The sequence below is a fragment of the Phocoena sinus genome, chromosome 8 (genome assembly GCF_008692025.1).
Source record: "Phocoena sinus isolate mPhoSin1 chromosome 8, mPhoSin1.pri, whole genome shotgun sequence".
Taxonomy (NCBI): domain Eukaryota; kingdom Metazoa; phylum Chordata; class Mammalia; order Artiodactyla; family Phocoenidae; genus Phocoena; species Phocoena sinus.
The window spans coordinates 40567336-40583734 of record NC_045770.1 but is presented as its reverse complement, the minus strand read 5'-3'; the positions used below and the strand labels follow the sequence as shown (position 1 = coordinate 40583734).

General features: G+C 36.9%; 1 protein-coding gene across 5 annotated transcripts in view; it reads left to right on the top strand.

Annotated features, from left to right (window-relative positions):
- DEUP1 (deuterosome assembly protein 1) overlaps positions 1-16399 on the top strand; it is a 233610-nt gene that overhangs the window by 183292 nt on the left and 33919 nt on the right. For all 5 annotated transcript variants that reach the window (XM_032639856.1, XM_032639855.1, XM_032639858.1 and 2 more), the window contains 3 exons: positions 468-573; positions 5416-5622; positions 7322-7408. In XM_032639856.1, the coding sequence (XP_032495747.1) occupies positions 468-573; positions 5416-5622; positions 7322-7408 (400 nt within the window). The remainder of the gene's footprint in view (positions 1-467; positions 574-5415; positions 5623-7321; positions 7409-16399) is intronic.

Sequence of the window (16399 nt, the reverse complement as noted above, 5' to 3'; positions counted from 1 at the left end):
CTCTCTGGGTAGCCTGTCAGATTTAATCATTTTGAATCACTTTTACAGAGTAGCGGCTCCCCTCGGACATCTCCTGACATAGTTCCTTTCCACGATGTAGAAGCAGGTCAGGTGTATTTTCTTTTTTAAACTGGCTCCCAAGCTATTTTATTATACCAAACAGTCTTTTCATCTTATCCAAAAATCTTATCTACATATGCAAATCCAGTATTCAGCCAATTTTTAATGTATAATTGAAATTCCATATTAATAACTAGGTTTTATTTTTTTCACTAAGACTATTTGCACTCAGTTAAATATGCAAATACTTATGGGACCTGAATGTATTAGAACTTGCCATTTCTGTAACTAGAAATGTTTCCAGCAGACTAATAATCTATCTCTGCATCCTATGATGGCCTAAATTAACAATATAATCATAACAATTTATCAAGTTAAGCTTAATTTTTACTCATTATAATTTGTAGACTTGAATCATCTTATTCACCATCTATTAAAGAATCAGAAAAACAACGGAAAGAGCTGTTTGCAGTGACCCCAGATCAACCAAATCATGAAAAAGAATTGAACAAGGTATGGCAAATAATGAGCTTTGTTCTTCCAGGCAGATCTGAAGTCTCTGAATACATAGGGGGAAAAACATCTTCCCTCTCACTCTGTTCTTTTTTTTTTTTTTTTTTTTGTGGTACGCGGGCCTCTCACTGTCGTGGCCTAGGCTCAGCGGCCATGGCTCACGGGCCCAGCCTCTCCGCGGCATGTGGGATCTTCCTGGACCAGGGCACGAACCCGTGTCCCCTGCATCGGCAGGCGGACTTTCAACCACTGCGCCACCAGGGAAGCCCCCACACTCCCTTCTTTTTCCTTCTGTGTTTTCTCCTAAGATAATAACCTACCGAGCTGCTAATTCTGACACTCTTCTGTGTGATGCTATAAGAAAGACAAACTTAGGTCATCACTCTGCTGCTGGGAGACTGCCCAGGAAACACAGAGGGCCTGTGGCTCGGTGCAGGGTAGCTGAGTGCAGGAAGTGTGAGAGCAGAGGCCTGCACTCAACCACACACTAGGTGCATGAGCTTTGGGAAGTTGCCTATGCGAGCTGCTTATGTTTCTCATTTCTAGGATGGGGGTGGGATAATTCGCCCTACCTCACAAGGTTGTGATGAGGATTAAACAAGCTTAAACAACTCTTGCCATGTGCCAGAAGCTGTTCTAAGGGCTTAACAAATCCTAATTCATGTATTCCTCACAACCATCTTATAAGGTAGGTACTAATACTATCCTCCTTTACACTTAAGGAAGCTAAGGCACAGAGAAGGTCAGTAATTTCCACCAATATTATATAAATAGTAAGTAGCAGTGGCCGGATTTGAATCCAGGCAATCTGGCTCCAGAATTCATACTCTTCCTTTAAGAGTGTGAATTCATACTCTTCCATTAAATCCATAAAATAATGCAAGTAAAGTGCTTAAAATGGGGCCTACCTAGCTCAGAGGAGGCACCTAATAGATGTTGGCTGCTATTGTTATTGGTGACACCCACATTTTGTCATTGAGCACCTAACATGTGCCAAGTACTCTGCCAGGAGCTAGGCAGCTACAAAAACTGTCTTCTCTTCATCCTCTCGTCAAATTCAGTAGTGGCTTTCCCATGAGTTTCTCACGGCTGCTACCCACTTCTTTGGTCTTTCAGTTTAAGGATTACACAGAATATTCAATGCTATATAGTCTAAACAATTGTTAAAAGCAGGAAAATACTGGATGTGGCTTTGAATTATCATCCAGTGCCCAGCAAAGTGCCTGACACACGATGAGTGAAAATAAATATTTAGAGAACAAATTAATTAATATTAAGGCTGAAGTCTCCCATAATTGTATAGGGTCATAAATTCAGTTGTTTGTATAAATTAACCAAACATTTATTGAGTATCTAGTAGGACTGTTGCTGTACTGCTTATTTCTGTAGGAAATATAATAATGTAAAAGCCAAATCCCATCTCCTGAAGAATTGATTGTCAGGCAACTATTAAGTGTAGAAAAGGTGTTATGAATTAATTATCATTTTCCTTATATTTTTCACATAATCCCATGAAACTTATTTTACTGATATTTTAAAATATAACTTTAAAAACTGTTCTTGACTGGAGTCCCCAGTGAATACATTATGATAAAAGGTTGATTAAATCCTCCTAAAGTATAGTTACACCGTTCTTAACCTCATAGATTTAAGTAGAGTAATAAAACTTAGAAGGAATCTACTGATTTTGCACAGTTTTGATGTGGAGGGAGAGACTGCAAGACACAAATCTCTTTACAGACTCTGGGAGACCTCTAGATAATGCATTGCTGTGCAGAAAAGGTAACAAATGAATTGTGTATAAATAGCTATAGTTTCTGGGAAGTGTTTGTAGAGAGCATTTTCATTCTCTTGTAATAAAACCAACAAGAGCCATGTATTATGAATCTTGCAAGTGTTTTATTTCTTTCTCTTTTGTCAATATAGAACGATTTTTAGTAACTTATTTTGTGATAAAATTGACATTTTTAATAAAGCCAAAAGTCATTTACAGCTAGGTAAATTAATCTCATTTAAAAAGAAATTTTGCAGTATAGCGTGTTTTAATATCTAAATGTTGTGAAAATAATGAAAATAGTTTACTCCTTCTTCATGATAATATATTCTTTTTTTCCCCACATTTTAAAAAATACCATTTTAAGAGAACATGTTAAACTACACCATGGGGATGCAATCAGCAAAATCCAAATTGGGGCAAATGATAGAACAACCCCATTGTTCATCAAATAAATTATAAGAGAAAAAATTGGAGAGAGAAGATGGGAGATGTGTAATATTGTCCTGGGGTGAGGGTATTTGTACTTCAGTCTCCTAGTCTACGCTTCTGCTCTTAGGAGCTGGATAACTTAGACCCAGTCAGTTCCTTTCCCTATGAGCCTTTGTTTTTCCATTTTTTTAATGATGGAGTTAGACCATGTGATTTCTAAGGTTATGTCCAACTCTGAAATTCTAAAAATTTTAGTAAAAAGAATAGACTCAGATGAGAAATTGATGGTATAAAGCCTGAGGCTGGACCATGGTTGCCTTACTGACCTGAGAACTTTCCATGTTAGGTCATCCCACTCTGGCTTTTTTCCAATGTGGGAACCACATTCTAGGGCTATGCTCACAGAGGTTACATAGAACAATGGGTAAGGACCTGGAATCGGACTGCCTGTCACCAAGAATGTGACTGTGAACAGTTATGTATCTTAATTTTCTGCTCTGGAATATAGAGATTGTGGTGATTAAATAAGACGATGTATGCAGAGTACTCAGAACACACACACACACACGTGCACACACACATGCATGCACAAAGAGCGGCTTTAAAAAGATAGGTGCCAGGGGCTTCCCTGGTGGCGCAGTGGTTGAGTCCGCCTGCCGATGCAGAGGACATGGGTTCGTGCCCCGGTCCGGGAAGATCCCACGTGCCGCGGAGCGGCTGGACCCATGAGCCATGGCCGCTGAGCCTGCGTGTCCGGAGCCTGTGCTCTGCAACGGGAGAGGCCACAACAGTGAGAGGCCCGCGTACCGGAAAAAAAAAAAGAAGATAGGTGCCAGTCTCAATGTGTGGACCATATTTAGATCTCAATTCAAATAAGCAAACCTGAAAACCATTCATTACACTTCTGATATAATTTTAAATTTGATAGTGCCTGGATATTGTATGATATCGAGGAATTGTTGTTAATATTTTTAAGACATTATAATGGTATTCTGGTTATGTTAGAAAAGAGAGAGAGCACACCGCTATTCTTTTAGAGATATAGATGTTTAAAGATGAAATGGAAAAAAAGTTTTTGAAGTAAGTTCCGAGGGGTAAATTCATATAAATCTCTTTGTGAATGGCCCCTCCTTAACTGTCCAGCCTTACTTCTCACAATGCGCCAAGTCCCAGCCACTCCAAACTCCTTTTGGTTCACTGAGTGTGCCTTCTCCCTCTGACCCCTCTCCTTCACTGCATTCGTTGCCTGGGAGCTCACCTCCATCACTCTCTTCCATCTGGCTTCCACTCATCCTTCAGTATTCAGTGCGATGTCCCTTCCTCTGGGAATCCTATCCTGGCATCCCCAGGCTGGAGTAAGCCCTACTCCACTACATACTGCTGATATCAGTTGCTACACTGTGTTCTAACTGTTTATTTTCCTGTTTCCCCCGATGGACTGTGATTTTTTTTTTTTTTTGAGGCCGGTAATTACATACTTTATCTCTGAACCTCAAGAATTAGAGAGAGTGAAAGATTTCTAGAAAGATGGGAGGAGGCTGGACTAAGACAGTGGTAGTAGGAATGGAAAGCAGAGGTGAGGTTTAAGAGAGGTTGAAACAGAAGGGACAGAATTTGCTACCTGACTTGATTTGGGAGGATGAGGGACGGGAGGAGTCCAGGGTGATCCAGAGGTTTCTACCGTGGAAGGTTTAGCTAAAGTTAAGAATATGAGACTCCACCGGCTTAAGAAATGTAGGTGTTGCTTTTTGATGGACACTTTAAGTTTGAAATTTATTGTAGCAAGATTCTAAAAAACATAGTGTTCAGTCGCAAATAGTACAGCATGATTTAGTCCCAAAAAGCACTGAATTTAGATCCAACAGTACTAAGTTCTAGACCTAACTCTGCCAGTTAATAGTTTTATGAATTTGAGCAGGTCACTTAACCTCTCTTAGCCAATTATTTTCTCCCTAAAATATGGTTCATCAGCCTCTGCGCTGTGGGTCCAGAGCTCTTCCATGGCACCAAGTCCGGGGTGGTGGTTTAATGGGTATCAAGTAAGTTACACGAGATGAGTGAGTTCCACAGTCTGCTGTACAACACAGTGCAACAGTAAACAATAAGGTATTGTGCACTTAAAAATGTGTTAAAAAGGTAGAGCTTGAGTTAAGTATTCTTACCACACGTACACAAAATTAAAACAACAAAGGGACACAAAGAAACTTTTAGGGGTAATGGTCATGTTTATTTTCTTGATTATGGTGATAGTAACACAAGTGTATGTCCAAACTCACCAAATTTTATCCACGAACTATGTACAGTTTTTGTATAGCAATTATACCTCAATGAAGCTGGGGGGAAAGTGCTTGATAATACTTTCCTCACCTTCCTGTCAAAGTCGTCATTAAAGTGGTATCAGTAGTTGGTGAGGACTTATATACAATAGAAAATAGAAGTGAAAACAAAATTTTGAAATTGGAAGGAAAAAGTAAATGAACCATTATTGTAAGTATCTTTTTCATTTAGCATTGATCAGAAAAGGAGGGTCAAGTGAGGTCTGGCAAAGTTTTAAGATAGGATGGGAAGACCGAACATGGCTAATAAAACTTTTCAGCTGCTGTATAAAGGATTTGTTACTATTTTCTGGAAAACAGCTGCTGCAGATAAGAAGCCAACTCTGTCAGGAGGAAGAGTACCATAGCTCTGAGCAGGAAAGAATGAGGAATGAAATCTCTGACCTAACAGAGGAGCTTCATCAGAAGGAAATCACTATAGCAACTATCATGAAGAAAGCTGCATTTCTGGAAAGACGGTTAAAAATGGAGTTAGAAATAAAAGAGAAAATGTTGGTGAAACAACAGGTATGCAAGCGGCAGGAAGCACCTGTCCAGGTCACTCTTGCTCAGTGCAAATAGTCGCCTTCCTTATTGATTAATAAAAGGGTTGTATTTCTTGTATTGTTTCTGAGACTAACAGCACAGGAATGCTTTGTGGAGTCACATAAAACCTTGGTGAGATAATGCAAAGTGTCATCAAACAAGAACCAGGGAAACAAGTGACAGCACAAGAAAATTTCTTTAAATCTCATGCTAACATTTTCTAGTGACCCATATTCTGATCACCTCCCACAGCATGCTCTGGTCAAAGGTTTCTTCCTGAATTTGTTTTCCATAGTTCTCTTCTATTAACATTTGTATCTTAAAAAAAGCTTCTACTCCAGTTTTTCTTGGACATTTCATACCTTTATTTTAGAGTTTTAAAAAATGGACATGAAACACAAAGATTAGTTCATATTTACTGAACATTCACTCAATGCGTAGCGTGGTTCATGGGGAAAAACAGCCATTATAACGTTCTACTGTTAAAATACTGCAAGTGACTTCTAAGTCTTCCCTCCCTCCCTCCCCTCCTATTCATTTTGAAATTCCCTCAGTCCCATACTCATCATCAAATTGGTGGCCTGCTACTGAAAGTATAGGGTTTCTCAGTGTTTTTACCCCAAATATAGAGGGATTTTTAAATTTTATTTTATTTATTCATTTTTATACAGCAAGTTCTTATTTGTTAGCTATTTTATACATATCAGTGTATATATGTCAATCCCAATCTCCCAATTCATCTCACCACCAAATAGGGTTTTTGAGAGCACCATTCAATAATTTTCTAGGCATATGAGGGTTACTTCATAAATAACAGGGCTATTTCAATCCTGAATATTGTAAAAACAAGAAAAGATTCTGCCTTTGCCCAATTATAAGCTTTAAACTGTGATTAATTTGTATAATATTACAGGAAAACAGCATAGATAGGACAATAGCATTGGTTGCACCTGTAAAGGAAATGATATTTTTACAGGTGTTAACAGTGATCTGGGTAGTTGGATCATGAATGATTTTTATTTTCACCTTTACATTCTTCTATATTTTTAGATTTTTGTCAAGGAGAATATATTTTGTAATTTACAAAAGTAAACCTTTTTAAGGGAAGTGTTTTATATGGAAATGAGCCCTAGATAAATAAAAGGGCAAATGCTATGTCTAAGCGCTCTTAAGTAGAAGAAATTAGGGGGAAAAAATAAATGAGGAGACAAAATGAAGTTGTCACAAAAAAGAAGGAAATTTGGCAGAAGTATCAAGAAGAACAAAATTAAACATGAAATCATATTTGCATACTGTAAAAATTAATCAGGTCATGAACAAATTTAACGGACACTATTATCCAAGCATGTTTTTAAAACTGTAATTTTTCTGATGGTAATTTGCATACCATAAAAAAATAGAAGTGAGAAATGGAATTTTGGAATAGAAAAGTATAATGAATCATTATTGTAAGTATCTATTTTTAATTTAGCACCAATCAGAAAAGGAGGGTAAAATGGGGCCTGCTAAAGATCTGAGAACTGAATGAAAATACCTGATTTATGATGATCCTGCCTAAGAAGTGTTTCCCTTCACTACACTTTGAAAATATTTACATTAACAAAATAAAATTAATTTTCATAGAATTGTGAACTTTTATTATGAATTTTACATTCACTTTTAACTACTAATCTCCTTTCAGGTCTCAGATAAGAGAGATAAAGCTGTCAGAACTGAAAACACACACCTGAAAGGCATGATGGGAGATTTAGACCCTGGACGGTACATGGTAATATGCTGAAATCATTCAGTAACTTGAACAGAGAGATTACTTAGTTGGTCAGGATTTACCCAGACATTCTTTACTGAATGCTTCCCACATGTCAGGCATGCAGGAGATGGGGTGGCAAATTATCTTGCACTTAGATTGAATTTACTTTTATCCTCAGGCTAGACCATGTGAATTTCTAGTTTTCTCCCTTGTTCTTTTCTTGCGTTGGGCTCAATTCTGATCATTTCCTCAAACACACTACTTCCTTGCTTGTGCTCTTGCTGTTGCCTCTGGAATCCTACATCCTACATGGCCTGACTCATGTGTCAACTTTCCCCTTGATGAAGCTGCTCCTGAAACTCCAGTCAGAATAAATCATTCCATCTACACTTGGTTTGTATTTTGGGTCCAACTTGTTTCATAGCTTATCACTTCCCCACTGGATGGTGAACAAAGACTGTGCCTCACTAATGTGTGTGTCAAGAGTACCTCCCAGCGTCAGGAGTATAGACGGTGTTCAGTGAATGCTGGTTGAATAAATAGGATGGATCAGCGAATGATTGAGGACTGACCGTGTGGTTTCAAGCAGTGTCTTTACAGGTTTACACAAGGCAACTTAAACAGGTTCTGTGCCTTTCATTTCAAATGTTTAATATAACAGTTGAGGGTTGGTTTTTTACATGTAAAATAGAAGAACTTTTATTTATTGAACTAATGAAATACCATTGTTACTTGTCTACCATTTATTTGCTCTGAGTGAAAATTCTGAGATAAAATAATTTTCTGCCATGCAGGGAATGGAGGGAATTGAGTACGGCAGTCGCTTAACCTGGCCTCACGTTCCTCAGCTGTAAAGTGAGGAAGTTGGATCGGGCATTTTCCAAGGTCCTTTCTTAAGCCAGGATACTGTATTTCTTTTTTTGTCAGTATTTTATTTTTGCTTTTTTAATTGAAGTATAGTTGATTTACAATATTATATAAGTTACAGGTATACTACATAGTGACTCACAATTTTAAAGGTTATACACTATTTATAGTTATAAAATATTGGCTATAGTCCCTGTGTTATACAATATATCCTCATAGTTTATTTTATACATGATAGTTTGTACCTCTTAATCCCCTAGCCCTATCTCTATATCTGTGAATCTCTTTCTTTTTTGTTATGTTCACCAGTTTGTTGTATTTTTTAGATTATACATATAAGTGATATCATACAGTATTTGTCTTTCTCTGACTTATTTCACTTAGCATAATACCCTCCAAGTCCATCCATGTTGTTGCACATGGCAAAATTTCATTCTTTTTTATGGCTGAGTAGTACTCCATTGTGTGTGTGTGTGTGTGTGTGTGTGTGTGTGTGTGTGTGTACCACATCATCTTTATCCATTCATCTGTTGGTGGACACTTAGGTTGCTTCTGTATCTTGGCAATTGTAAATAATGCTGCTGTGAACATTGGGGTGCATATATCTTTTTGAATCAGTGTTTTTTGTTTTTCTCAGATACATACCCGTGAATGAAATTGCTGGGTCATATGGTATTTCTATTTTTAGTTTTCTGAAAAACCTCCATACTGTTTTCCACAGTGACTGCACCAATTTACATTCCCATCAACAGTGTGTGACAGTTCCTTTTCTCCACATTCTCACCAACATTTGTTATTTGTGTTCTTTTTGATGAGAGCCATTCCAACAGGTGTGAGGTGATATCTCATTGTGGTTTTAATTTGCATTTCTCTGATGATTAAGAATGTTGAGCATTTTTTCATGTGCCTGTTGGCCATCTGAATGTCCTCGTTGGAAAAATGTCTATTCAGTTCTTCTGCCTATTTTTTAATCGGGTTGTTTGTTTTTTTGATGTTGAGTGTATGAGCTGTTTTTGATATTAACCCTTATTGGTCATATCATTTGCAAATATTTTCTCCCATTCAGTAGGTTGTCTTCTCATTTTGTTGATGGTTTCCTTTGTTATGCAAAAGCTTTTAAGTTTAATTAGGTCTCATTTGTGTTTTTTTTGCTTTTATTTCCTTTGCTTTAGGAGACAGATCCAGAAAAATATTGCTACAATTTATGTCAAAGCGTGTTCTGCCTATGATGATACTATATTTCTGTGATAGTATGTCCTTGTTCTCCTAATAGTCTGTATTCTAGCATCAAAGAATAGAAGCATTCTGCATTCTTCTTTCGGCCTTGTTATGGATCCTGTGATTGGAGTATAAATAGATAAAAAGTAAAGTATGTGTGATTTCCCTGTCTGTTACAGAAAATCTGTTTAACACAAGGACTTTTTTTTCTAAACTGGACACACGAAAACGTTATTTAGAATCCTGCCCTCATCTGTGTCTTTTTCTCTCTCAAATATATGGTTTTTATGTTAATTTTTTACATTTCAATCTGGATTTTTTTTTTTTTTTTTTTTTTTGCGGTACACGGGCCTCTCACTGTTGTGGCCTCTCTCGTTGCAGAGCACAGGCTCCGGACGCGCAGGCTCAGCGGCCATGGCTCACGGGCCCAGCCGCTCTGCGGCATGTGGGATCTTCCTGGACTGGGGCACGAACCCGTGTCCGCTGCATCGGCAGGTGGACTCTCAACCACTGCGCCACCAGGGAAGCCCCCATTCTGGATGTTTTTAGTTGTGCATTCACAACTAAAACTAAAAAAGCTGTGTATTCACAGTTCGTCACAGCCCCCAACTAAGCCTGCTTCACTCTGGCTCCTGTAGGCATTTGGCTTTGTTCATTTATTGGTTTTCATTTTTTCAAGAAATAAAACACGTGAAGATGTGTAAAGAAGAAGCTAATTATCTCTGCTCCTATCCCCAATCCCAGTTTGGACTCCAGAGATATTCAGTGCTAACCAGCTAGTGTGTAGCCTTCTTTAACTTTTTCCTTGCTGGTGTACGCACTTAGGAGGGATGAGCTGAGTGTTGTTTTACAGAAATACATGTGTAATATATACATTATTCTAAACTGCCTTTTGACTATGTATCACGGACATCTCTACAAGTCAGGAGAGAAACACCTTTTTATTTTTCTTAATTTCTTAGAAAAAATAAATGTATATATAGTCATGTAAGGTATATACAAATTTTAATGAATTGAAGGGTAACTTACACACTAGTGATTTTAGTGCAGTCTCTCTTTTTCTCTTGCTTCTCCCCTTCCCCTTTCCTCCATTTCTCTAGCCACCTCATAACCCATCCACCAGATAGCACGTTAACTATTCAGTATGTATCATTTTGTGTTTTCTCATATATGTTTGTGTGTGTGTGTAGTCATATACCTATTTAGTGGTTTTAATTTTTTTTTTTAAATGGTTTCGATTTTACACACTTCTCTGTGTCTTGTATCCTCTGCAGATCCTATGTCAACAAGTTTAGGTCTTATTTGATTGTATAGAGTAGCTTAATAATATCCCATGATGTGAATGTATCAAAAGTTATTCAGCTATTTTTTCAGAATTATGGTTGACCCTTGAATAACGCAGGGGTCAAGGGTGCTGACTCCATGCAGTCAAAAGTCTGTACATAACTTTATAGTCAGCCCTTCTGCATATCTGAGGATTCAACCAACTGTGGGTCTTGTAGTACTGTGGTACGTATTTAGTGAAAAAAATCCATGTATAGTGGGCCCACACAGTTCAAACCCCTGTTGTTCAAGGGTCAACTGTAATTCATTCATAATTAATAACTGTTTCTAGATTTTTACACAGATACACAATACTGTCAAAATCATCCTTGTACATACATCTCGGAATAGCTTTCTGAGAATGGAATTGCCGATTCAAAGAATATGTTTTAATTTTAAAATATTTGTTGAATCATATTTCTGCCATCTCTGTATGAGAGTACCCTTTTCTTTCATCCTTAGTGGCAATAACAGGTGTTATTGCTCTTTTATATTTTTGTCGGTCTGATGGGTGTAAAGTGATATCTCAGTAGTAGTGTAATTTGCATTTCCCTGACTACAGTAAGCATATTTTTGTGTATTTATTGACAATGTACTATAAATTAGTTATATTCTTTGCTCGTTTTTCTCGAGCAAAGCTCAAACTCATTTTCTTTGGGCAATCTTGTCAATTTATAACAGCGTTTTTCTAAAGTTGTTGTTTCTAATTTTATTTATGATATCTTTTTATCATACAAAAAATTTTTAACTTTTATTTGTCAAACATGTACATCCTTTTGTTTATAGCATCTGAATTTCCTTCCTTGTGTAACATGGTTCTTCCAACTTCTAGACAATACATATAGTTTATTCAAAGATTTTTATATTCTTCATCTAAGTCTTTAATCCATTTGAATTACACTTTTGCGTGTGATATAAAACAGGGATCCGATTTAAATTTTTATATAAATATTAAGCTCAATTAATCCAGTTTCTCCTGATAATTTCCTGTTGGATTCTATTTGGAATTGAATTAAGTTTATATATTATCTTTGAAAGAATTGGCATTTTTATAATAGTAAAATTTGCCATCCAAGAATATGGCATGGCTTTCCATTTCTTCATCTCTTATTTTATGCTCTTCAATAAGACCTTACAATCATCTTTGTATAAATTCTGTGCCTTTCTTTTTAAATTTGTTCTCAAGCATTTTATAATTCTTGTCACTATTGTAAGTAGAATATTTTCCTTTTTCCATATCTAAAAACTTACTGCTAATATAGAAAAAAAAGCCAAATTATCTTTTAATTTTAGTAGGCATTTTACTAGAGATTCTTAAGTTTTTTGAGATATGCAGTTGTCTCAACAAAAATAGCTGTATCTCTTCCTTTCTCCTGTTCATATCAGTAATTTTTGTCATATTGAACTTGCTAGCACTTCCAAGAGAATATTAAATAATAATAGTGATTGTTGACAAATTTGTCTAATTGATGAAATTGTTTTAGAGTTTTACTGTTTAGGATAATATTTATTCTTGACTTATGGTCTTTATTTTGTCTTTCTATTCCTAATTAGGGTTTTTAAGATTTGCTGCCGGTTTTATCAAATGCCTTTTCAGCATATGTGACATCATGTAGTTTTTGTCCATTAATTTGTCGATGTGTAATAGACTATGATTGACAGATTTGCTGATATTGATCCACCTTTGAATTCCTGGAATAAACCTTCTTGGTCATTGTATTCACTTTCTAGTGCTGTCATAACAAAGTACCACAAAGGCTTAAAACAATAGAAACTGTTGTATAGTTCTGGAAGCTAGAAGTCTAAAATCAAGGTGTCAACAGGGCCATGCTCCCTCTGAAAGCTGTGTGGGAGGATTCATCCTTGCCTGTTTATAGCCTCTAGTGATTTGCCAACAATCTTTGGCAATCCTTGGATTGTAGATGCATCACTCCAATGCTTTGTCTTCACATGGCCATCTTCTTTCTGTTTCTTCATATCATCTTCCCTCTATGCATGTCTTTCCCGGTGTCCACATTTCCCTTTTTTATAGAATACCTGTCATATTGGATTAGGGTCCACCCTAATGACCTCATTTTTTATTTGATTACCTCAGTAAAGATCCTGTTTACAAGTAAAGTCCCATTCTACGGCATTAATAATGGTTAGGACTTCAACATATCACAGTCATACTCTAACAGTTTTGATATATTTCTGGATTCTATGTGGTAATATTTTATTTAGAAATTAAGATGTGTGTGTATATGGGCTTCCCCGGTGGCACAGTGGTTGAGAGTCCGCCTGCGATGCTAGGGGACACAGGTTCGTGCCCCGGTCCGGGAAGATCCCACATGCCATGGAGCGGCTGGGCCTGTGAGCCATGGCCGCTGAGCCTGCGCGTCCGGAGCCTGTGCTCCGCAACGTGAGAGACCCGCACACTGCAAAAAAAAAAAAAAAAAAAAAAAAAAAAGATGTGTGTGTATAAATGAGATTTGTGTATAGTTCTCTTTTTTCTTGCTTGTTATACAGTTATGCTGGCTTTATAACATAAATTGGGGGCTTTCCATATTTATGAGCAGTCTAGCATGGTTTAAATAATATTGGAATTACAGTTCTTTAAAGGTTAGAAGGAGCTTAGCTATGAAACTGTCTGGACGTTGAACCAGTGAAGATAAACCATAATGGAAAAGAATATAAAAAAGAATGTATATTTATGTAACTGAAGTTTCAGCGAAGTAGATTTTCAATTACCTTTCTATTCTCTTTCAGGGTACCTGGTATACTCAAATTTCACTTCTTCTTAGGTTGTTTGTGGTCATTTTTATTTTTCTAGGAAATCTTTACCCATTCCAGTATGTTTCCTTGTTACCAAAGGGAGTAATATCCTAAAGTTCTTTGCATCTCTTCTATATTTTGTATTTGTTTCCTTTCTTAATTCTAGGTTTGTATAGTTTAACTCTCTCTCTTTTTTAAGTCTGGCACACAGAATCATTGCTTATTTTATTAGTATTAAAAGTATTGACTTTGGATTTGTTATTATTCTTCCTAATTTCATTATTACTGTCTTTTATTAATTTCCTCTTCCTGATTTGTTTTGTTGTACTTTGTCTAATATCGTAAGATAAATACTGAATTTCTTAATTTTATATCTTTTTCTTTAATTGTAAGGGTTTTTAAAGCTCTATGTGTTCCTCTGGATATAGCTTTTGCTGCATCCCATCAATTTTGCTGTGAAATGTTTTCCTATATGTTTCTCTTCAAATGCACTCTGCCAGTCATAGAGTGGGCTTGGTCTCTGAGAACTGGACGATCAGGCACACCCAAGAGGGCTAATATGACCCAGCCAAGCCCCTCCTAGGTTACGTGGCCCTGCTTGCTCTGAGGGAGGGAAGGAGTCTTCACCAGCTTTCCCCGACAGGAGCCTCACTCACTTGGCTCAGGAGCAAAAGGTTAGAAGTAAACATGGTACAGGGGAGATGCAGCAAGATGCCAACTTCGAAGTCTCCCTCACTCCTCAAAACAAGAATATTAGAAAATATATATCCCACAGAGAAGTTAGCACTCAAGTTTTAATGAAGTTAGTCAGTTTCACATTGGTTTCTTAAAGCTTTCTTTTGTTCCCCCCTAGATTTATTAAGATATAATTGACAAGTAAAATTGTATATATTTAAAGTATACAATGTGACGATTTGATGTATATATACATTGTGAAATGATTACCACAAATTATTTAACACATCCTTCACTCACATAGTTACCATTTGTGTGTGTACGTGGTAAGAACACTTAAGATCTACTCTCTTTGCTAATTCTCAGTGTACAATACAGTATTATTAACTATCGTCATTATGCTGTACATTAGATCTCCTGAAGTTTTTCACCTTATAAATGAAAGTTTGTATTCTTTGATTCAACATCTGCTCATTCCACCCCCCCACCCAGATAGCCCCTGGCAACCACCATTCTACTCTCTGCTTCTATCAGTTTGACTTTTTAAAGAAATTCCACATATAACTGCAATCATACAGCATTTGTTTTTCTCTGTCTGGATCATGTCACTTAGCATAATGTCCTCCAGGTTCACCCATGTTGTCACAAATGGCAGGATTTCCTTCTTTTCATGGCTGAGTAATATTCCATTATGTGGAATTTTCTGTATCCATTCATCCATTCATAGACACTTAGGTTGTTTCCATATTTTAGCTATTGTGAACAATGCTGCAATGAACATGGGAGTGCAGATATCTCTTCAAAATACTGATTTCATTTCCTTTAGATATATACCCAGATGTGGGATTGCTGGGTCATATGGTAGTTCTATTTTTAATTTTTTCAGGAGCCTCCGTACAGTTTTCCATAGTGGCTTCTCCACTTTATATTCCCATCAGCAGTGTACAAGAGTTCTCTTTGCTCCACATTCTCACCAACACTTGTTATCTTTTGCCATTTTGATACTAGCCATCCTAACAGGTGTGAGGTGATATCTCATTGCGGTTTCGATTTGCATTTCCTTGATGATTAGTGATGTTAATAAGTTTTTCATGTGTCTCTTGCCATTTGTATGTCTTCTTTAGAAAAATGTCTATTCAGGCCCTTTGCCCAATTTTTATTGTTCGTATTTTTGCTGTTAAGTTGAATGAGTTTGTTATACATTGTGGAAATTAACCCCTTTTCATATATATGGTTGGCAAATATTTTCTCCCATTCCATAGGTTGCCTCTTCACTCTGTTGATTGTTTCCTTTGCCGTGCAGGAAGCTTTTCAGTTTGGTGTAGTCCCACTTGTCTATTCTTGCTTTTGTTGCCTGTGCTTTTGGTATTATATCCAAAATATCATTGCCAGGGCCCATGTTAAACAGCTGTTTCCCTTGTGTTTTCTTCTAAGAGTTTCACAGCTTCAGGTTCTACATTTAAGTCTTTAATCTATTTTGAGTTAGTTTTTGTGAGTAGTCTACGATAGAGGTCTAGTTTCATTTGTTTGCTTGTGAACGTCTAGTTTTCCCAACAACACTTATTGAAAAGACCATCCTTTCCCCATGGTGTGTTCTTGGTGCCCTTGTCAAAGATTAGTTGACTGTACATGTATGGGTTTATTTCTGGGTTCTCTATTCTGTTCTGTATTTATCGCATGCCACAATCACCACAGAATGTTTTCATTCATTCTATAAATACTTATTGAATGTCTGCTATGTGTCAGGCAGTATGTTAGGATTGTAAGTCAGACTACATCCTTGAATTCATGGAGCTTAATATTAGTGGAAGGAGACATACATTAGTGGATACAGACAATTAACTAGATAGTTATGCTAAAGAGTGATAGGAAATTGCAGAGTGCAGGGGGCTGTATAGGGGTTACCTAACCCAGTATTGGGAGTCAGAAAAGGCATCTGAGGAATAATTAGCCAGACAGAGTAGTGGGAATGAGTCATGATAAGGTAATATAATGAACAGAGACTAGAGATAAAAAGTCAGGGAGACTGGTAGAACTGTATAACAACAAAGAGCTGCTGTTCATTGGGTGTTTACTACATGCCTTGCCCTCTGCCGGATACTTTACATACATTAGTGTCTACATCCTTATACCGTGTGTGTAGGGTAGGTATTATTATCCCCATTTCACAGA